General features: G+C 36.7%; 1 protein-coding gene across 1 annotated transcript; it reads left to right on the forward strand.

Annotated features, from left to right (window-relative positions):
* Position 1: 1 nt before the first annotated feature.
* On the forward strand, positions 2 to 20,968 carry UBLCP1 (ubiquitin like domain containing CTD phosphatase 1). The gene is made up of 11 exons (XM_004326196.4): positions 2 to 127; positions 3,165 to 3,360; positions 4,536 to 4,627; positions 5,034 to 5,119; positions 5,201 to 5,316; positions 6,548 to 6,646; positions 8,989 to 9,026; positions 9,588 to 9,686; positions 12,516 to 12,632; positions 17,965 to 18,092; positions 19,865 to 20,968. The coding sequence occupies exons 2-11, from the start codon at positions 3,207 to 3,209 to the stop codon at positions 19,890 to 19,892; spliced, it is 957 nt and encodes a 318-aa protein (XP_004326244.1). The 5' UTR covers positions 2 to 127; positions 3,165 to 3,206; the 3' UTR covers positions 19,893 to 20,968.
* Positions 20,969 to 23,968: the final 3,000 nt, after the last annotated feature.

Genomic DNA, 23,968 nt, shown 5'->3' on the forward strand with positions numbered 1-23,968 from the left:
CTTCCGTTTCAAACCCTAACTTCCGGTTCGTTAGCCGGTTCCGGTCCCCGCCTCTCACTTCCGGTCGCCTTGGATTCCGCTGCGGTCGGTTCCTGCGTCCGCTCCTGCCGGTTCCGCCGCGCTCCAGGTGAGGGGACGCGGGGCACTCCGGCGCGCCGTGGGGCTGGGGGACCACAGCTTTGCTGTCTCGAGACCCGGCCTCCACTGTGGCCGGGCGGGCGGGCTGGTGGCTGCTCGTGGGGGCCCCGCCCGCGGCGGCCCAGGCCTCCGGCCCCGGCCGGCTCTTCACAGGGGCCGACGCCCTCCCATCCAGCCTCGTCGCCTAGGTGGAGGGCTTCCGGCGCCTCAGTGGATTTTGCGTCCCCAAACCTTTATTCCTCCCTCTTCTGGGGTTTGTCCGTCTCTCCCTCCTCCCTGTTGAACGGATTCCGGCCCTCTCGGGTTTTGGGGTCTCTGCCTGCTTTCTGTGCTGTCTCATACCAATCACTTCCCACAGCTCTTTCCTCTGCACTCCCTCGCAGTTGCTGCTGCCCTGCTCTCCCGAGGAGGAGTTGACAGTACTTCAACAGTTACCCTTTACTGGGCGTGTTTAAATTTAACTCCCTCCCCTCAATTCCCAAGGTGTTAACTTTTGCTGCTGTTACTTTCAAATTAACCGCCTTTGCTACTTTTTAGTTGTGTGGTCTCGGGCAATTTGTTTTTCCTCTTTTTCAATTTTCTGGTCTGTATAATGAAGACAGTAGTTGTCAGTAGGATTGTGAAGATTAAATGAGATTATTCAATTAAGTTGTTGAGCATGTTATCATTTTCCTATCTTCACCACCATTCGTATTGCTTTTTATAGTATACAAAGTGATGTCACGGCTGTTATCGCAGGGATTAACGCTATTCTTGTCAAGTAAACATTCCTGCCCTGACTAGGCAAGTCACCACTGTATGTTAGGGGGAAGAATTTACCCAAACAGCCGTTCTTGACTGTAGTTTCACCATAAAGGTGTGCTCCTTGCTTACTTGTTCGGGTTTGATTGCCACATTTACCCCTAAAATCATTTTTCAGTTTATAAATCTGATAGGGTCCGCAGTGATACAAAACATTAAAATTGTGTAAGAAAGAAGGCTAAATGTGAAAACATAAAATGACTCATGCATTTGCATTGCATTGCTCCATTGTTGTTAATGATCTGAATATTGAAGGAATGAGGTTCAGTAACTGAAAAACAGTTTTAAGGACTTTATGCAGTAAAATTTTTTATGGTGTTTGTTTTGTTGTGCTTGGTCCTTTAGAGCAATTGTCAACTTGGAGATCCCACTTGTGCCATGGGTGATGATATTTGTATACTGCTTTACTAAGCATATAGAGCCCATGCCATCTGGCACATTTTTTTTTTAAGGCTGAGAAAATTGAAGAGCCTAGAGCGCTGGCTCTCAAACTTTAGCATGCCTCAGAGATGGGGGGAGGGGGAGACAGAGACTGTTAAAACCCAAATTGCTAGGTCTCTTCTCTCCAGACCCAGTTACATTCCCAACAAGTTACCAAGTGGGGTCAATGCTGTTGGATGGTCTGGGGACCACACTTTGAGAACACTGGTCTAGAGGTGCAGTGACTTGTCCATGCTTACCTAGAGTTCAGGTGATCTCACTTCACATGTTCTGCTCTGCCCAGCACAGTATGCTGTATTAGTGCTATTTGCATTCCTAGCTCTTGTAAATTTTCAGTTTTATTTCCACTTCTCTCAGAAAAATAATATTTAAATGATATTTCAGTTTGACTCAAAAGGGCCATTTGGCTTTTTATTGAGGATTATAAGGTTTGTTAGAGCAAGTTCTCTCCAAATAGAATACATTGCCCTAAAGTAACACACCTTCTTTAAAGTTTTAGTAGAGCAGGTTGTAAACATAGAATAAATGTAAGTGAATTTACGGTGCTCTTTTCTAATGGGCATGTTGAAGACATCTTAAATTTTCAAATTACGTTTGCATGTTAAGATTTATAATTTGCCTTCTTTCTTGCAGTTGGTTGTAATACTTGAAGAGTGAAGTCAAATGTTGTATTAAATATATGACAGCATTTGGAAATACCACTACTTTGAGATTAGAAAATCTAGTTCTCTGACCTGTTGGGGGAACCAACTTATGAAAACTGGTAGAAAGCTTTATGGGGGGAGGAGACCTACATGCTATTGTTGATGAGTGGCAGCTGCTATATAACCTTTGTGTACTTATATCTGTGCCTGTAGGTTTTGTATTTACTGATATTTGGTGCCTTAACTCCTGTAGGTGCAATTCAAGAGAGACAGTTGTGTAAGGGAAGAAAATGAGATTTAGTCAGAAGACTTGTTCTGTTATCAGCTATGTGCCAATGAGCAGATTACATAACCTCTCTGAACCCCTATTTCCTTAATTGTAAAAGAGGGACAGTTCTTATCAAACAACCTTGTTAAAGGAGATTGAGTAAAAACTGTCCAGTGTATTAAATATGAAACAAATAATGGCCATTTACTATTTAGCGCAGTGCCTGGAACACTTCAGTTCTAGTTTTTAGAACAACTTATGTAACCAGTACTTACTTGTTTAGAGCTTACTATGTGCCAGGTAGTATGTGACTTACAAAAATTAATTTATTCCTCTTAAGAACCCTGAGAATTAGGCAGTATTAGCATCCCTGTTTTACAGATGAGGAAACCTAGGCACTAAGAGTCAGTTAGCTTTCCAAGGTTAAATAGCTAATAAGAGGGAGAGCTGACCTCTGAACCCAGGTAATCTGTCTCTAGAGTTTATGCTCTTAACAACTCATTGTCCTACCTTGCAAATGGTAAATGAACATGGACGGTCCATCATGGAGGAACTTGCCAGTAGCATAAACCTGATCAGAGAGGGAGGAATAGTTAGCTCATTTATTGCAGCTTTCCACTTGAACCAGGAGAATCTGATAGAATATTAGGAAGTTGTAACTTTAAGCCAAAAATTGAGAGGGTGGGAGAATTTTAACTTTGACTCCCGATAACTTTTGGCATTCTGATAACATTTCTGTAAGTAGAAAATCCTGTTTCTCTATCATCAAGTTGTAAAATAGGACTCAAATGACAGTTTATAAAACTTAAAGTTGCAAGTTTACATACATCTTTGATATATCTGTTTTAACTTGTGTATGCCTTTCTTTCTAGGTATCTTTCTGAACAAAAGCTGCCTCATCGTATGTTTCAAGGATGGCTCTTCCTATCATTGTAAAATGGGGTGGACAGGAATATTCAGTGACCACACTTTCAGAAGATGATACTGTGCTAGATCTCAAACAGTTTCTCAAGACCCTTACGGGAGTGCTACCAGAACGCCAGAAGTTACTTGGACTCAAAGTTAAAGGTAATTTTCTCCCTTCTTCAAATTTATTGCATTGATATATTTATGAATCTTTATATTAGCTATTATCTGTTCACTTTAATAAGTCTTTCCCCTTGGAGATTTCTTTGATAGGGATATCCCTAAATTTTTTTTGATGGTACAAGTAAGAATATTTAAGGATACCTGAAAATACCACCACTATTAAGATTACTTTTGATTTCCTCTGACAGTTGATGTTTGCTTGTTAAACCTGTGACACGGAAGTCCCAGGTAAACAGTGTAATTTCTTTCTTTCTTTCTTTTTTTTAAGACTTATGTATTATTTATTTATTTAATTAAATTTTTTTTGGCTGCGTCGGGGTCTGGTCTTAGTTGCGGCACTCGGGATCTTCGTTGAGGCATGCGGGATCTTTCTTTGTGGTGTGTGGGCTTCTTTCTAGCTTTGGTGTGCGGGTTTTCTTTAGTTGTGGCGCGCAGACTCCAGAGTGCATGGGCTCTGTAGTTTGTAGCATGCGGGCTCTAGTTGAGGCGCACGAGCTCAGTCGTTGTGGCGCGCGGGCTTAGTTGCCCTGCGGCATGTGGGATCTTAGTTCCCTGACCAGGGATCGAACCCGCATCCCCTGCATTGTAAGGCAGATTCTTTACCACTGGACTACCAGGGAAGCCCCCAGTGTAATTTCTAGTATCTGTCTTCTAGCACAGCCTTTTCATTACAGTTTGGGCCTTTTATTCTCCCCAAATTATCTTTTCTGTTTCAAAAGTAATAATGATTTGTAAATTATAGGCAGTGTTCACATTCAGTTAAAAGGCATTTTCACGGTGTTTGTCTTATCATTGAATGTTGAGTTCTGAGTAGCAGTAAATGTACAGTTATCTCAGGCACTCAATTTTCAGGACTTTCTGGAAAACAGTCATCTTCATCTTGAACAACAGAATAAAACATGAATTTATTTTGTTTAGTTAGTTGAATTAAAGGTGTTCCTCTAAGAGTTGGGGAAAAATTCCAACCTTGTGTTAATTACTACTTCTTAGTGTGTTAGAAATTGCTAATTCAGCAGTAACAGTTTGTTAATTTAAGGAAAAAAACTTGCTGTGGAATCTGTACCAAACCTTTTAATGTTAGGGTTTTGTGTAATGGGATAGTGAAACCAGCACCTGAACTTTAGTGAGAAAACAGTCATTTGCTTGTATTGTAGGCAAACCTGCAGAAAATGATGTTAAGCTTGGAGCTCTCAAACTGAAACCAAATACTAAAATCATGATGATGGGAACTCGTGAGGAGAGCTTGGTAAATGTTTACTTTTGTTACCATTTGTCCCTTTGAAGATATTATGGTTTATATCACACTGTTGTATCATAGTTTTAATTGTGGTAAAATTGTCAGTTTAGCAGTCGGTGAAAAGTAAAAGCTGCACACTGAATGTGTTATTAACTCAGCAGAAACCAAATACTGGGAAATTTGTTAGTGTATAGCTAGATGTAAGTGTAGTAGTAGTGCTAATGGTCAAATTTAACATGGTAAATCTGCCCAGTGAACATATATAACGAAATATAAAATGTGGAAGTTTTCCCGTAGTGTGTGCTTGCAAGACTCTTGGACTCAAATCGTACCTCTTATTTGTTTTTTATGCTATGAATGTATTTGTTATGTTAATGATAATATGGCCAAACAAAACTATTTTTCATCTTAATAGGAAGATGTCTTAGGTCCACCTCCTGACAATGATGATGTTATTAACGACTTTGATATTGAAGATGAAGTAGTTGAAGTAGAAAATAGGTGAGTACTTTTCATCATCAAAGGAAATTGGTTGTAATTTGAGAAAAAGTGAATATTTCATCTGATCTTATTTTTCGTTAGGGAGGAAAACCTACTGAAAATTTCCCGCAGAGTAAAAGAGTACAAAGTGGAAGTTTTGAATCCTCCCAGGGAAGGGAAAAAACTTTTGGTACTAGATGTTGATTATACGTTATTTGGTAAGTCACCTAAAACTGTGCTCCATCTCTGTTATCCACAATGGCATTTTCCCCTTTTATTTGTTTGTTTTTCCCTTGCAATATGAAATATTTGAAAGCTTTTCTTTTTATTTTAAAAGTAAATCATTTTATTGTAAGGGAAAAAAGAAGTCATCCGTAATCCCAAGATCCAAAGATGACCACTCATATTTTTATGTGCATCTTCCAGGGTGTTTGTATGTATGTCCTTTTTATGTTTACTTAATGATATATTGAACATCACAGTCATTTAACATTCATTGTGAGTTAAATATATGTATTTTTTGGTCAGGCGCTTTTCTAGTTTATGGATGTGTGATAATTTAATCAAGTGATTCCCTATTGATTAACACTTAACATTCTATGATTATTTAAAAATCATTTTTGATATTTTATTCCTGGTTTTCTATTTAATTATGTTCAAGGCAGATTCTTTTCTTTTTTTTTTTTGCGGTACGTGGGCCTCTCACTGTTGTGGCCTCTCCCGTTGTGGAGCACAGGCTCCGGACGCGCAGGCTCAGTGGCCATGGCTCGGGCCTAGCCGCTCCGCGGCATGTGGGATCTTCCCGGACCAGGGCACGAACCCGTGTCCCCTGCATCAGCAGGCGGACTCTCAACCGCTGCGCCACCAGGGAAGCCCCAAGGCAGATTCTTGAATTTAAAATTTCATGTCAACAAAAAAAGCAATTTGTTCTTTCATCCTCTAATATTGCCAGAAATGATTAGTTAACTCCTGATATTAGAATGGATTTATTTACCTCTAATCCTTAACTTTAAGTACATGTCATAAGTTAGCGTAAATTTTTTTAAAAATTTGATTATTAAGTTAATCAAACCTGTTATTTTGGTGAAATATGATTATATTTGGTAGGTAAATGGCTAAAAAGTGAGTATATGTGGCCCTAGTTTGTTTTTCATATCCTAAAATAACATCTACGTTTTAGAGATTAGATGAGAAAAAAATTTACTGTTTATTATATAAGCCTGAATTCTGGATATTGGTCTTTGCAAATTGAACAGAATTGATCAATTAAAATTGGATTGCAAGAATATTGAATTGCGTGTTTTGAAGACATCCCTTTGTCAGCTGATGTAAGTTAGTCTGAAGTAGTTTGCATTTGAGTGTTCATATTACATTTCAGAAGTTTAATTGATATTGGGTACTTGTCCATGATAATAAACTAATCATCATCTCTAACTGATTTTCTTTTAGACCATAGGTCTTGTGCAGAGACTGGGGTAGAATTAATGCGGCCATATCTTCATGAATTCCTAACATCTGCATATGAGGATTATGACATTGTTATTTGGTGTAAGCTATATTTCTTGTTTAGATTTCCATGAAAATAAGTTGTTCCTTATATTACTCTGCTTTATAAAATGTGACTTAAATTTTATATTTTGCAAATTTCTGATGAAGCATGTTTGACTTTCTTGCATCACAATATAAACATGTGCATTTGCCAAATACCGCTGAAATAATTAAATATAGGAAGAGAGTAGATTATGGTGTGAAAAAAAAATGGCCTTATTTTCACAAGACCCCACCTTGATTAGGATCTTTTCTTTCTGATCTTTGCTGTAGAATCTTTGATGCTTTAGTATATTGTTGCTTTCTCCTTTCTTCATCACTCTAGTCTCAAAACACTTGGAGAAAGATATGTATTTAAAAAAATTTTACCGTGATGTAGTTCAGAAATAAAGGCAATATGAATTTACTCAAGGAAAATTAATAAAATTTTTATTAAATTTTATTTATTTAATAAATAAAGCAGTGTTACTTTAGCAGGGCTAAAGCAGTGTTACTCAACTTGTGGTCTGCCATTCCAGGAACTTACAGGTCTGTGGTAACAGTGAGTTTGCTCCAAAAAGTAAATTTATTACATTACTGAACGCACTGTTAGTTCAGGTGACAATCTTTTTGTGGTACGACCTTCTGAAAAGGGAAGGGGAGTGTATTGATTTACATCTCACCTTCCCACAGACATTTAAAGTTACGTCTTGGCAATGTCATAAGCAGAAAAGAGCTATCCTAATTGTGAATTAAATAAAATCCCTAAAGATGGTAATCGTACTAGGTTTTTGATGAGAGGCCACATAGTTGTTCTGCAGTTTGCAAATTTCCTTTGTATTTTCTTTTATTATCAGAGTATCTCAATAGTTTAGTGTTATTATGAGTACATAGCCATTATAATTCAATACATAGTTAAATACATAATTTTCTGGTTTTTAAGATACAGAGGAGAAAGCTTTCTGGGAAATAGGGTTTTGTTCAGCAACTCTGACATCTGAGATGACATTTGAGAAAAAAGTTTATCCTCTAAATGTTATTAGAGTAGACTTAGGGACTTTGAGGACATTTTACAATCATATGCTTAAAATAAATTTTTTTTTAAAATAAATTTCATGGTAGTACGTTGAGAAGGGCACCTCATTTTGGAGCTAAATAGACTAGGGTTTTAATCCTGGCTCTGACCTTACTTTGTGACACTAGGCAGGTCAGTTAATTGCTCTGAGACTTAGCTTCCTCATCTGAGAAATGAAGATAAATAAATCTACATTACAGGGTAGTTGTAAGAATAAAATATTGGTATAGCAACTAGTAACATGTCTGACATGTAATAGTTTCTTAATAATTAGAAACTCTTTTCATTAGCTGTAAATCTTTCTGTTTTTCATGTGGGGATTATAGTCCCCAAATATATATTGAATTAAAAAAATTGTTTTTCCCTGTCGCCTGATTGTTGTCATTGTAGATACATCACTCTCTAAAATTTTAGTTCAACTGACCAGTTTTGCATGTAAGGTGATTTTGGTTCTTGTATGTGTGCTAAAGATTTTTATTTTGAGGACTCAGCTCCCTCTTTGCCCTTAAAATAATATACACACACTCATACACACTTTAAATAATTGAACTCCTTTTTCCATTTTTAAACATTTTACTTTGTAATACCTATATAGTTTAGTCCAATAACTTGAGATGAGTAGGGCACATAAAACTGAAGTTTGAATTTTTATCAGTGTTCTCAGAAGTGGTTGGTGTGTGACAGTGAGCAGGAACGTGACATAGATAGGGTTTGTGAATTTAGTTGCCTCAGACTTCTTGTTAAAAGCTGCTGGACTCAATGAGCACTAAGTTTGCTGAGCCTGGCAAAATGCTAATTTTCTTTAGCATTTTTCGACAGTCTTCAGCCTAGCAGTCTTCAACATAAACTTTTGACACATAACATTAATCTGCTTATATTGACATATATACCTGTGTGTTGCCTGGCAGTAGGAACGCAGAAGAAAATGGAGATCCAGGCACCCTAAATTCAAGTTTAGAACTGATAGAGAACAGTATTAGGGCTGTTTTTAAAAGGGTGGTTAGGTCTTGATTTATGAATTCCTAGGTTCAGAGTTCTTTTGAGCATTGGTTACCTTATCTTTTAGATAAAAGTTGTTTAAATGTTATTGTCTTGAAGACACACTAAAATAAGTTTATTTTTATAAACAGTTAAAAGGAATTTACCATAAATATGCTAGGGATTATTTGTGATGTATTTGAACTTATAGTCTTGCTTAGAAAACTTAACTAATTTATACAGAAGAAAGATTTTTTAAATGAAATTCAAGCTTTTCATACATATTGTGTTATCATTCCTCATGTTTTAGCTGCAACAAATATGAAGTGGATTGAAGCTAAAATGAAAGTAAGTGTTAGAAAACAGTCCATTTAAGAACGTTTTGAAACTGCATTTGTCTTTTTAGAAAGTTCCGAATTGAATTAATTTCATTGTCATTGGAGGGCATTTAGTAGCAAAACAAATGCCAGTATCAGGAGTTAGAGGTGTGTTTAAAGTCTGCTTAATGGTGGTTTGCATTGATTACCTATGTCTTTTTCAAGAAAAAGTACAGCAAAGCTTCCTCTCCTCTTTCTTCCATTTTACGCTAATACTTTCTTTTCCTTCTTTTCTCTGGTGTGTGATACTTAAAGGAGTGATGTTCTTCTAAAATATTAAATTGGGAAGTAACCTGTTTCTGGTAGTACATTGAAAAGGGCCCCTCATTTTAGAGCTAAATAGACTAGGGTTCTTTGGACTATCATTTATCAATTTTGCTTCGTGAAACTAAAATGTTGCTAGTTGTTGAGCAAGCTGTGGTAGCCAGGGGGTAGAAAGTTGGCATTATGGGAAATTATAGCTGGACTTTTCATAAAGCCTGGGATTTTCCACATTATTATATTTTAACCACATGAATATTTGTATTTATAGGAGCTGGGAGTGAGTACAAATGCAAATTACAAGATTACCTTCATGTTGGACAGTGCTGCTATGATAACAGTGCATACTCCAAGGAGAGGATTAATAGATGTAAGAAGTCATTTTACTTTTTATTTAAAGACTTGCTTGTTTTCTGGTGTACTTTTATATTTATATTGATGGAATAAACTACACAGAGTTTAGAAATATATCTGAGTGGATAATAAAGTATCAGTTGAGTTTTGACATAAGATGTATTTCAGGTTAACAGATATGAATTTTAGTGACAAAGTTAAGGATCTTGAGGAAGGACTGTCAAGAAAGGTCATGGTTAATTGTCCCGTGATGATAACAGCACAGTGTTGCTAAAGACAGAGTAGGTGTGAAAAAATACTGAATGTTGTCAAGGAAGATACTAGAAACAGACCAGGACACACTTGCCCTGCCCTCTATGAAACTGATAAATAAAAGCAGGTATATCATGATGCATGTACTTTGGGGTTATGTACGTGAAGCCCTAGAGAAAGCAATAAGAACCATCAAGAAAGAGTTGGGCTAAAAAGATTAAGGTTCTTCACTTTGTTTACGTGTCAAGTAACTAGTCATATTATGAACTTCTGCGATCTGCAAGGCCCTGTAATGGGCACTGTTGGGAATAAAGAGATGAGGAGACATGGTCCGTACCTTTTGGAAACACAGACTAATAGGAATTGGGGAGAACTTAGCAAACTAGGAAAGCTTAGGGAAGACAGTATTAAAATTGTCAAAGTCATAAAAGTCATGAATAGAATTATGTGTGTGTAGAGTTTTCAATAAAGGAAATACTGCGTACATCAAGGAAAAGTATAATTTATTACCTACTAAAGTGGTACATGTACAAAGTCTAAACAGTAAAAAGAAGTTTGGGAAGTGTTAAACAGGAGTGTTTATAATAATGAAAAATTAAAGGAATAAAAAGAAATCCTCAATAACAAATCCCTACAACAGTAGGGAGTTGGTTGTACACATTTTTTGTTCGTCCATTTAATGGAATGCAGCTAATTATTATTATTAATTAATTAATTTATTTTTAGCTGTGTTGGGTCTTTGTTTCTGTGTGAGGGCTTTCTCTAGTTGCGGCGAGCGGGGGCCACTCTTCGTTGCGGCGCGCGGCCTCTCACTATCGCGGCCTCTCTTGTTGCGGAGCACAGGCTCCAGACGCGCAGGCTCAGTAGTTGTGGCTCACAGGCCCAGTTGCTCCGCAGCATGTGGGATCTTCCCAGACCAGGGCGCGAACCCGTGTTCCCTGCATTGGCAGGCAGATTCTCAACCACTGCGCCACCAGGGAAGCCCCGCAGCTAATTATTTGATGCAGTATTTAGTGCTTCAGAAATTTTTCATGATACGTTATTAAAGTTAAAGAAGTATTTTAGCAGTATTTGCAAACTGTTAGAAAGTAGTTTTTAACCGTTGTTTGGTTCAGGGGTTCCCTTAGCTTTACAAAAGATCTGTGAACTCTTTGAGGTTGCGGCTGTTTATCAGAAAGACTGGAGAAATATATCAGAATATCTAGTTGCATTCTTTGGTACTAACTGGATTATAGGTAATTAAATATTTTCCTTTGTGCTTTTTTGTGTTTTCGGATTTTTTTCTACAGTCAGCAATATTACTTCTCTAATAGAAAACAAGGTAGCTCATGTTTTGGAGAACATATGGTGCTTGACCTAATTGCAAAATGACAGCACTATTTAAGAAGATGTAGGATTTCTAACCCTGGGTGTCATAAAGCTCTTATATTTTTTGAGGCTTTATGTTGGCTAAGAAAACCAAGAATCTGGTTTATTGTGTCAGTTTCTGTATATTTGGCTTCAAGTATTTGGGGGGTTTGTTTCAGTAGTAAACAAATAGTGCAAACAAATACAGCAAATAAAATTTTAGTGAAATTAAAATATTTGAATAACATTTTTTGCAGTAATGAGGACACTAAGAAAAAGGCTTTCTCCGTATTAAAAGAAATTATAGAGGAGAAAAAACATTTTAAAATTAATGACAACGCTTGTCACCATTTATTTCCTACCATTTAATCTCATATAATTATTATTATCATCATATAATCTCACATTACCGTCAACGAGACTACTGCCTTCAGCAAAATGTACTTTTTCTTCTAAAAGTTAATGTATTTAAAATATTTTTGTGAGTGTGTAAAATATGTTCACATGATTCACAAATAAAGTGTATAGTGGAAAGTATTCCTCCCTCCTGGACCCTCCAGCCACTTAACTTTCCTTCCTTCAAGCAATCACTATTATTTCTTGTGTGATCTTGCAGAGAATTTATGCAAGTATCAATAGATACGAATAACTGAGAAATTACCTTTTTGGAGGCTCATTTTAAGAATTCAGAAATAAAAGCAAGAATTTACAAATTACGGTGTTTTGAAGTGAAATAATCAGATGCCCTAGAAATTGTGCACCTATACCACTGAACTAAGGAGAAAGTCCATTTTTCCTTTACAAAATATTTAAATATTGTAATAAAAGAACCAGGTACATTGTCATTAAGGTTTTCTAGTTTTGAAAACAGACCCCATGTGAAACCTCAAGCCCTGAGGGGACATGTGAATGCTCAGCAGACATCTAAACAAATACTAGATTTTAAAAAAATTAAATACTTTTTTTGATCCCGAATCTTCATATTAAAATTATAGGAAGTCTTATAATGGGCTTAGTTCCATTAGACACGAACAGACCTTTCAGAAGTTGACATTGAGAGATATGTTGTGCCTTACAGTGTGTTGCATCTTGATTCTGTTCTGTTCACAAAGCCAGCCATCACTGACTGCCTCATGGTAAAGGAACGCTCTGGCATAGTTGTGCAGGGCATCTTGCAGTATTTCTGCTTTTAAGAAAGGATGAACTATTCATGAAACTTGAGTTAAATCTAAACTTTTATTCTAAGGTAAAGCCTCTTGGTGTTATATGGGGAAAGTTTTCGGAGTTTTACAGCAAAAAAAACACCATCATGTTTGACGACATAGGAAGAAATTTTCTAATGAACCCACAGAATGGACTAAAGGTAAGACATAATTTTACTTGCTATTCTCACATATGCTGGATTATGTAGTAGAACGTTAGCACTATTGAATTTCATAAATTTTTGGAAGTAGTGTATTATCCTGTCAAGAAAAGCTTAAGTGTTTAGAAAAATTCATATAAAATTGAGCATTCTCTCTTTTTGCTTGGTATCTCCTTAGTTAACCAACTCATCCAGATGGTTTGTTTTTCTAATTTTTTTTTTACATAAATTTATTTTATTTATTTATTTTTGGCTGTGTTGGGCGTTTGTTGCTGCGTGTGGGCTTTCTCTAGTTGTGGCAAGCGGGGGCTTCTCGTTGTGGAGCACCAGCTCTAGGTGCACAGGCTTCAGTAGTTGTGGCATGTGGGCTCCATAGTTGTGGCTCGTGGGCTCTAGAGCTCAGGCTTAGTAGTTGTGGCACATGGGCTTTGTTGCTCCGTGGCATGCAGGATCTTCCCGGACCAGGGCTCGAACCCGTGTACCCTGCATTGGCAGGCAGATTCTTAACCACTGCACCACCAGGGAAGCCCCCATCCAGATGTTTTATTTTCAGTTAGCTCTGTGGAGCAACATGAGCTTACTGACATTGACTTTTAGCATCAAAAGTGAAAGCATCAGACATTCTATTAGGGATACAAATCTTGAATTTCTGATGTTCTAGTTAGCTGGAAAGCTGGCAATAAGGGTATTTTTCCTTTTTTTTTTTTTTTTTTTTTGCCGTACGCGGGCCTCTCACTGTTGTGGCCTCTCCCGTTGCGGAGCACAGGCTCCGGACGCGCAGGCCCAGCGGCCATGGCTCACGGGCCCAGCTGCTCCACGGCATGTGGGATCTTCCCGGACTGGGGCACGAACCCGCGTCCCCTGCATCGGCAGGCGGACTCTCAACCACTGCGCCACCAGGGAAGCCCTGATTTTTCTTTTTAAACTGAAACTAATAAAAGGTTTTTGAAAATTCATATAGTGTAAGTGGAGAGCTTAGAATTATGAAATGCTAGAGCTAGAAGGAACCTCAGTCATCTTTTATAGAAACAATCTGAGGATCAGAAAGTTCATGACTTGCCCAAGGTCATGATTGTAACTGGTTAATGATAGAATTTGAGTTAGAACCCAAGTAACTTGGTTTCTAGGCCAGTGTTGATCTTAGCATTAAGTCACATGCAATCTTATGTAGGCATCATAGTGATACTTAACCCTGGTAGCAGCGTAAAATTGGTAAGAGAGAAATTTGAAACTTAAAATTTCTGGTACCTGTGGTTGCCTATGTGTAAATACATTATGAAAATGGAAAAGATAGCTCTATATTATGGTACAATGCAAATGGAGTCTCCATTTGAAGTGTAAATCCTGATACTAAGATACTTTTAATTTCAGTCCTGAACTTTTCCACCAGCTGAATTCTTTCTTTTATGGTTTTTTTTAATTAATTAATTAATTTATTTTGGCTGCGTTGGGTCTTCGTTGCTGAGCGCGGGCTTTCTCTAGTTGCAGTGAGCGGGGGCTACTCTTCGTTGCGGTGCGTGGGCTTCTTATCGCGGTGGCTTCTCGTTGCAGAGCACGGGCTCTAGGTGCATGGGCGTCAGTAGTTGTGGCACGTGGGCTCAGTAGTTGTGGCTCGCAGGCTCAAGAGCACAGGCTCAGTAGTTGCGGCACACGGGCCTAGTTGCTCCACGGCACGTGGGATCTTCCCGGACCAGGGCTCGAACCTGTGTCACCTGCATTGGCAGGCAGATTCTTAACCACTCTGCCACCAGGGAAGTCACTACCAGCTGAAATCTTGATAACTTTAAAAGACGAGAGAAAAACTTGAAGAAGGTAGATTTTTGAAGCTCTCCATACAGACTGTTGATGTCGTCTTTAGTGTACAATGAGGGTAGTTTAGGGACTGAATATTAATCTAGGTAGTGAATTGTCACAAATATAAGAGCTGTTGACTTGGAAGAAAAGTACTTGGGGTAGACTGGTGATTATTCTGTCCTTTAAAAATGATTTCTGTTTGAGGCTTTAGGAGAAGTGCTTTTCCTGTGTGTAGTTTACGAGGTATAAGGTACAAAAGTATGTTCTTCAGTCTTGAGGAAAGATTCAATTGATCTAAGCCAAATTTTGTATGAAAGTAGTGGTGTCTGTACTGGAAAGGAGGTAAAGTCATGGTATTTAAGGAATGATTAATTTTTTTTTAACTGAGGTATAATATTAGTTTCAGGTATACAACATAATTTGTGATTTGATATTTGTTTATATTGTGAAATGATCACCACAGTAAGTCTAGTTAACTAACATCTGTCACCATACATAGTTACAGAATTTTTTCTTCGGATGAGCACGTTTAAGATCTGCTCTCTTAGCAACTTTCAAATATGCAATATGGTATTGTTAACTATAGTTGCTGTGCTATACCTTACATCCCCATGACTTATTTATTTTATAACTGGAGGTATGTACCTTTTGACTCCCTTTACCCGTTTCTCCCACCCACCCATCTCTGGCAACCACCAGTATGTTCTTTCTGTTCTCTGTATGTATGAGCTTGGCTTTATGTATGTGTTTTGTTCTTGTTTTTGTTTTTAGATTCTACATATAAGTGAGACAGGGAATGATTTTTGAGAAGCGCTTTAACTTAAAAAAAAAATTATTACTTTCATGTGTGTTTTTAGAAGAAACATTATTTTCCCAGCCAACATTTGGGCCCTCCTCATCTCTGGATGCAGACAGATGATGATATAAACTTCTAGTTCTTCATGTTACTTTAGAGCAAGTTGTTTGTTTGTTTGTTTTTTAGCAGAGTACTCAGTAGAATCATTGAAGGAATTCCTAAAAATATGTACGTTTCTGCCTCCAAAAATTCTAATTCAGGAGAGGTATTTTTAAGCATTCTACAGGTAATCTCTCGTATGTCTCCTTTTGAAAGCCTCTTTTAAGAAGGTAGTAATTAATGATCTGCCCACATTGACATAGAAGTGGTTTTGAAATTGTGAAATATTCTAAATTCTGTTTTGTTATCACAGTTCCATAATGTTTCTGGTAGAAATCTCAGAGATTTCACAGAGATCTTAAAGACTGCTTATTTTTAAAGTAGTTAACTTCTAATATAAGCTTGCTAATCATAAGGTTTGAAATATATAACATAGGAGGCTTTGTCAATTATGAATATAGTACTGAACTAAAGGAACTTGAATTTTGGTCATGGATTAATCAGTAGTTACTCTGAACTTCACTTTTATTATCTATATCGGGAAATGGTGATTTAAGAGAATGCAGATAATCTAAACATTCTTAATTTCCTAAAAATGTTTTTTGATATGAGACAGAGGTGGTAATATATGTTGCCTGCCCTTCTAGTGATCACTTAGATCATTCTTGAAGAATGGAACAGTGATTATACTGAAACAATTGAAGTCAGTTAGGTGAATTTTTTCCACTTAACTAGTTTAACTTTTAGATCCAGAATCTTTGGGGTATTTTAGTTTTGTTATTTAATAGTGCTTAAGACCAAATGTTTAGAAAGTAAAAGTAACTTAGCAGGGCCTTGGGTTGAAAATCTTATTTACCAGCCACTGACTCTGTACTTTCTCTTTCAGTCTAATCCCTTCTGCTTCTATACTTGGAATCACTTTGGTACATTGTATATTAATAGTTTAGAAGTCAATATATTGCCTTTACAATCTTTTTAAATGAGGGAGTACTTTAAAACATTACAATATTGCCCAGGATTATGCTGAAACTCATTTCACTACATTCTGATATCATGCCTATTTACACCTAGCTGTAGGGCTTAAGCAGGTCCCTGCAGAGAGTTTTCTTGATCTCCTGCAGTCACTGCTGCTGCTGTGAAGCAGCACTGCCCGCACTGCCTGTTTGGAATTAGGATCTCCTACAAGAGTTTGCTTCTGTGCAGACTCTGACAGCTCTTATTGGTGCCCTTCAGCCAGAGCTCAACTGACTAACAGCTGTGGAGGTCCTTGGCCTTAAACTGTTCTGATGTGAATAGAACCTGGAACGTATGGGAAACTTTTCTTCTGTCCGTTTCAAGCTGGTGGTGTGTTTTTCCAATGACAGAGAAGTAAATAAGAAAATATTTAAAACCTCTGCTCTTGATAGATACGGTAACGACTCCTATGGGCTCATTGTTCTCAACAGGTGACAATGATTAAATGTCATCTGTTTTTAAATGTCACTATGTAAAAGTGACCGGTTTGCATTTTCTCCCAATCACAATAAGGATATATTAATGCTTTACTAAAATGATTTATTCAATACTTACAGGCATATGTGTGATTTTTAAAAGATATATTTTTTTTATAATGGAAAAGTTCAAACATAAAAAGAACTACATTGAATTGTATAAACTAACCCCCATTGTATGCATTATCCTGTTTAAACAACTTGTTAATTCATGGATGTTTGCTCCATACCTTACCTACTTCCCTCTCTTTGATATTTTGAAGCAAATCCCAGATACATTATTTCATCTAAAATTAGTTAAAAGTTTTTGAAATGCTGTCTTGAGTGCTATATAGATGAGCTGGTGTCTTTAAAAAAGTAGAACTCTTTATTGGAAGTGTAACATAAAGAAAAGTGCATAAAATGTGCAGTTTAACAAATTGTTTTACATAGAACATATGTAACTACCATTCAAGTCAAGATGTAAAAGCCCTTACTAATTATAGTCTTCAACCCTGTCCACCATCCTGACTTTCATGCTTTTGAAATGAATACTTTTTATCATAAAATACATTGAACTTAAAAATTTAGAAAATATGGCTGATTTTTATGGGAAAACTCATATAATTAAAAATATTTTAATGGAGACTTTACTGATAAAAATGCTTATGATAAAATGTGAGTGAAAGTAGGTTATACAAATGTGTAATATTATAGCTATATAAAAATTTCATAGAAAATACTGATGTAAAATCATCAGTGTTAAAATTTATCTCACTCCTCTGTAGATCCAGCATGTATTGGGTACCTTTTTATGAATGAAGTGATGTGAATGAGATTATTTAATTAGTAAGAAGCAACTGGATTGATAGAAGGGGGAAAAGTCTAAGCAGTTTTGCAAAGTAGAGAAGCCACATAAGGTTCAAGTGCTATAAGACAGCTGGTGTTGTGAGGTTCAGACTGAAAAGATAACAGAAGGTAAATTAAGTGGAAGAACTTCTACTGTAAACATACCATGACTGTCAGTGAGATAATGTAAAAGTAATTCTTAGTATTGACAGCCTTGGTGATATTTTAATCTCATTAACTGTAATTTAAGTGATAAAATAGTGTAGATTTGTACTGGTTTTCTTACTACAATGTGAAGTGTTGGATAACGTTTGTTTTCTAATAGATAAGACCTTTTATGAAAGCACACCTAAATCGAGATAAAGACAAAGAACTTTTAAAATTAACCCAGTACCTCAAGGAAATAGCAAAATTAGATGACTTTTTGGACCTAAATCACAAATATTGGGAAAGGTAAGTGCTAATTGCTTATTCATTTCTTCTTTACATTAATGAATGAAAAATTGTCTGGCAGCTCTGGTATACACATAACTCTTATTTTTTGTTTAAAATGGGTGAATTCTAAAGCTATTTTCTAATCCAGTGACATCTACCCTGGAAGTATTTTTCCCTTTCTCTTAACCTCTAACTTGTTCATAAACCCACATCTCTTAAGATCTTTAATACTTCTCTACTAGAGAGGATTTAAGAGACTAGTACATGTTTGTGATACTACCTGTTAATTATTTTGTGACATTAAATGGGTCACTCTTTTATGAATCTGTTCTCATACTGTAAAATAATGTCAGGATAAAATAAAATATACTAAAAAGTTTTCTGTTAAAAATTACAAGTAACCTCTGTGTAGCAGAAAAAATAGAAAATTTATTCCTTTAGGGAAACAGTTACTTGTGATTATGAAAGATAACCACTGTTACCAGCTTGGTGTCTAGTCTTCTAGTCTTTTTTTCTGAGCACAAACATAAGTACAAATCTACATATGGACTGCATGTAAACCTCAAGATTTTGAGGCAGGAAAGACCTCTGGAGAAGTGAACAGGATTATTATGTACTGCAAGTACTTTTTTGGAAGTAAATCTTTGAAGAGCTGATTTCACCAATACAGCAACAAAAGAAACTTCATGTAATATAACACTTTGGCTTTTCAAATTACACTTTTGGCTTTTCAGATCACTCATATACTTATGTACTTATATACCTACATAATACTTATTTATATACTTCTTATTAGAGTCTCATAATCCTATTAGGAGGGTAAGGCTGGCATTTTTTTTTTTTTTTTTTTTTTTGCGGTACGCGGGCCTCTCACTGTTGTGGCCTCTCCCGTTGCAGAGCACAGGCTCCGGATGTGCAGGCTCAGTGGCCATGGTTCACGGGCCCAGCTGCTCCGTAGCACGTGGGATCTTCCTGGACCGGGGCACGAGCCTGTGTCCCCTGCATTGACAGGCGGACTCTCAATCACTGCACCACCAGGGAAGCCCAAGGCTGGCATTTTTATCCACATTTCCTGTAGATGGTGTAACTAAGTCATAGAGATAGTAAATGCCACAGTTTGAGCAAGTTTTACCATCAAAACTTGTCCAGGTCTCTTGATTTTAAGAACTCTTTCCCCACCCCCATAGCTCTGAGTGTATAGTAATTCATAAATGTGAGAAATAGAGATGTAAAAATTTTAATTTGTTGGTAGACTCCTATAAAATAATATGAAGAAAAATTTGCTTGGTGAATTAACATCTTTGCATCTTTACACTCTTGATCAGAGTTCTTTAGCAGCTTTGGCTCACTACCTTTATGCAAGAAGATCTTCAAATGGACTTTTAGTTTTGGGGGGAAATTATAATACTAGTTAATATATTGCTTTCACATTTGGAAGTAAGGCAGTGTGGAGTGATAGTGTGTAGCCTCCAGAGCCTTGTTTTCAATCTGAACTCTGCCACTTTCTTGCTGTATGAACTTGGGCAAACTGCTTAACCTCTCTGTGACTGTAAAATAGAAATAAGTTCTCACTGAACACTCAGAACTGTTGTGAGGACTAAATGAATTAATGCATGTACTTAGAACAGTGCTTGGCACATAAATAACACATGTTAGCGATTATTAACAGTTATTACTTACCTTGAAAAGTTTTGTTATTAAAATAAACAACTTTCTTTAGGGAGGAGAGTTAGATTGTTAAGTTAAATTTAGTGTGATACAGCTTAGACATCTTATTTTATTTCTTGCAGGTATCTCTCAAAGAAGCAAGGACAGTAGTTACAAGCTATACTGGCAGTTATTGAAGATACTTGAGATCCATGAACTTCTTTTTGCTTTTATGCTAAAGATCATTATGATAGTGCTGGACACTGCAGCAAATATCAGACTGCTTATACTTGGTCTTCCAGTTTTTTGTAAATTTAATTTTATATTTTTTGAAGATCATAGCAATACGCCAAAAAAAAAACAAAAAAAACCCCACCTTTTTCCCCCTGTATGAATATACTGTAACTCTTGAAAAATATTTTCTCCAACATAGAGTACTGAGTTTTATTCCCACACACACACACAAAAGTGGACAAAAATGTATGCTTAACAATGTCATTTTGTGACTTTGGAAATAAGTATGTCTTGTGTGTTTGTCTCACTGTGTTGTTGTCTAAGCCCAAACCCACCTTGAAACTACTGTTTTTAAAACCAAAAAAAGAAAAGTTTTTAGTAAGGAACCTAGTTTAGTATGCTTAAAACCACTGAGAGTTTTTCTTATTCCTTTGTCATAAACACAATTTCTCTTATTACTCCACTACCTACATCTCTAAATTCTGAGCTGTCTCAGTTTGGTGTGTATGTGTGTCAGTGTTCTTTGAGTAAAACTGGAAAACGTCTGCTCTGATACAGATATGTCATAGTGTGACAAATAGAAAACATGAGACTGAGGAATGAAACTAAGGAACAAGAGTGTGTTTCTTTGTGGTGGCCAAGTAGAAGCACTCCTGCCTAAAACCGTTGTCCTAAAAGCAGTTAAAGGCAGTACATTTTAAAATGGGACGTATCACTGGTTCAGTCCTAAAAAGCATGAACAAAAAGTTTTTGTTCTGTTCCAGCTCTGTCTTCTCTAAGTGCAAACACTGTGTTGCAGTGAAAATATCTAGCCATAAGATTAACGAAATTTATTTGCAATGCTTTTGCCTGCAGATATGTATTGTGACCACTGTTTTGTGTTGACAGTATTGCTTTATACAGTTCTTCTATTTGAAAGGAATCTGGTTCTTTCAAATAAACATGGTATGTATTGTTCCTACGGGGGACTATTTCAGTGGTGTAAATAATAAATTCCTTTTCTTAAAACATCAGTTATCTGCTCTGTATTATCCCAAATATTTTGCCTCTTTGTTGAATCATGAAACAAACACTAGGTTCAGGCAGGCATCTCTTGAAAAAAATTAAATGTGTATGGTTTCAAAAGTTTGGGAACCCCTAATTAAGATGATTCAATGAAAACGTCTTAATTATGAGGCTCAATTTAAATATTTAAGGATCGAATAGAATTTTTTAAAGCATTTCATTGGCACATTTTCCCAGTGTGAAAAGTAGTTTATTATTCCAAGGTAAGGAAGGCTTTATCCTTTTTAAAAAACTGAACACTTAAAACTATTTATATAGGTTGATAAAGAGCAAACATTTTCTAAATCAGTATAAACTGAACTGCAAAAATTAACAAGCCTCAGGAAGCAAAGCAAAGTAGGTTCTAAAAAAAATATATTTTCTGCCATTAGGTGGTGCCCAAACCAAAGTTTATTAGCAGGTATGCTAAATTAAGCAGTTCTAGGAGAACATTGTCAGCTTATTGAAATCACATGTCTTTGTGTGGTTAATACATTCATAGAGTGTGAGAATTTTAGTGTGTCTTATGTGTCTCATAATTTATTGAACAGATCTATCTCTGTATTTCTATGTATGTGGCGTACACAGCAGAACGAGGAGATGACTTAATTCAGATGCATGCTTTAGTGAAATAGCAAATTAATTTTATGATGTATATGTTCCAGACTTGCAAACAATTAGTGCCTAATAAAGTATATTTAATCTAAAAACTGCAGAACATCATTAAATCTTTGATTTAGAAGGCAGTTTGAGACCTGGTAGCCCCTCAGGTCCTTTATGAAAATCAAGTTACTGGATTAATGATAGCTGTAGGATTTACTCAGTTTTAAAGGTAAAGAATAGATAAGCAGGTCATTACAGTAAGGAACTGCAACATGATCTTCATTCATAGAAAGGAAAATGGTTGTCTTTTGGGAGGAGGTGGAGCTGTGTGGGAATAGGGATTGGTAAGGAAGGGTATGCAAAACAACAACACATGGGAAAATGCAAATTATATAGGGTTTTTCTTGGTTTTTTAATGAGTTAGTTGCCAAGAATAGTAATAAAATATGTGAATAGTGAATAAACTGGTTGAGCATTTTTCTCATCCCAAGCAATCAACAGAACTCTCTCAAGGAACAGATTGTTAGTTTTCCCTAAAGTATTGATATATCAAAATTTATTAATCTGGGCTTCCTTGGTGGCACAGTGGTTAAGAATCTGCCTGCCAATGCAGGGGACATGGGTTCAAGCCCTGGTCCGGGAAGATCCCACGGAGCGAATAAGCCGCAGAGCAAATAAGCCCGTGCACCACAGCTACTGAGCCCGTGTGCCACAACTACTGAAGCCCATGCACCTAGAGCCCGTGCTCTGCAACAAGAGAAGCCACCGCAGTTAGAAGCCCGTGCACCGCAACAAAGAGTAGCCCCCACTCACTGCAACTAGAGAAAGCCCGCATGCAGCAACGAAGACCCAATGCAGCCCCAAATAAATAAAACTAAAAAAAAAAATTATTAATCTTATTAGCTGGAATAGCAGCCCAAGTGGTGTCTCTAGAGATTAAGTGCTTAGATATTTATGTAAGGATATGCTGGGTTTAATTTTATTTTTGGCTGCATTGGGTCTTCGTTGCTACGCTCAGGCTTTCTCTAGTTGCGGAGAGCGGGGGCTACTCTTCCTTGTGGTGCGCGGGCTTCTCATTGCAGTGGCTTCTCGTTGCGGAACATGGCCTCTAGGCGCACGGGCTTCAGTAGTTGCGGCACACGGGTTCAGTAGTTGTGGTGCACGGGCTTAGTTGCTCCGTGGCATCTTCCCGGACCAGGGCTCAAACCCGTGTCCCCTGCATTGGCAGGTGGATTCTTAACCATTGCGCCACCAGGGAAGCCCGATATACTGGTTTTTAGAATTGCCTTGGAAAAGCTGTGTGGGGCTGTGTGGGAATGCTAAGTATATAGAGCTTAAGGAGAAATCCTTGAAGATTAGTTGGATAGATTTATCAGAGACCTCTGAGAAACTAATGCATCTTAACAATTGGAACAGAAATCAGTATCAGGCATCCCGTAGATTTAGAAAAGGGTGTCAATCATTTAATGTCAGCGAGGTTCCACGTAGAACGTAAAATCTTAAAAACCTCCCATGCTAATGATTTTTTAAAACTCTGGATGTAAGCAAGCACTTCTTAAATGCTAGTATAAGGATATTTCCTGATACACAGTGTTACTTATTAAAACACTGATTTCCTTCTGAAAAGCTTTAAAAGTTGAACCTGTAGTTTGTATTGATAAAAACTATGGGAAACCAGTCTTTAAAAATACCAAAAACAAAGATATTTCCATAAGTCAATATTGCCACAACAAACACAGATTAGATTGTGTATAATTTGTGATGCTAAAGGCCAAATTGATGACTTTTCAGGAATATATAGATTATCAAAATGAAGTAATTTTTGATTGAATGCCAATCACTTAATTCTATTTACAGTTCTTTTTTATGTTTCACTCATTATAATGCCTTTGAGATTTTTTTATTTGAAGTAGAGTTGCTGTACAATATTTTATGAGTTACAGGTATACAATATAGTGATTCACAATTTTTAAAGGTTATACCCCATTTATAGTTATGAAATATTGGCTATCTTCCCTGTGTTGTATAATATATCGTTATAGCTTATTTTATACCTAATTGTTTGTAACTCTTACTCCCCTACCCTTATATTGCCCTCCTCCCTTCCCTCTCCCTACTGGTAACCACTAGTTTGTTCTCTGTATCTCTGAGTCTGCTTTTTTTGTTGTTATATTTACTAGTTTGTTGTATTTCTTAGATTACACATATAAGTGATATCATAAACTATTTGTCTTTTTCTGTCTGACTTGTTTCACTTAGCATAATGCCCTCCAAGCCCATCCATGTCGTTGCAAATGGCAAAATTTCCTTCTTTTTAATGACTGAGTAGTATTGCATTGTATATCCATTCATCATTCATTGTATAT

This window comes from Tursiops truncatus, chromosome 3 (assembly GCF_011762595.2).
Source record: "Tursiops truncatus isolate mTurTru1 chromosome 3, mTurTru1.mat.Y, whole genome shotgun sequence".
In the NCBI taxonomy this organism is placed as follows: Eukaryota; Metazoa; Chordata; class Mammalia; order Artiodactyla; family Delphinidae; genus Tursiops; species Tursiops truncatus.

Excerpts from the sequence above, each read along its gene's own strand:
- UBLCP1 (XM_004326196.4), top strand. The coding sequence starts at position 3,207 with ATGGCTCTTCCTATCATTGTAAAATGGGGTGGACAGGAATATTCAGTG. Across the intron at positions 4,628-5,033 it reads GAACTCGTGAGGAGAGCTTG|GAAGATGTCTTAGGTCCACC; the intron begins GTAAATGTTTAC and ends TCATCTTAATAG. Across the intron at positions 12,633-17,964 it reads ACCCACAGAATGGACTAAAG|ATAAGACCTTTTATGAAAGC; the intron begins GTAAGACATAAT and ends GTTTTCTAATAG.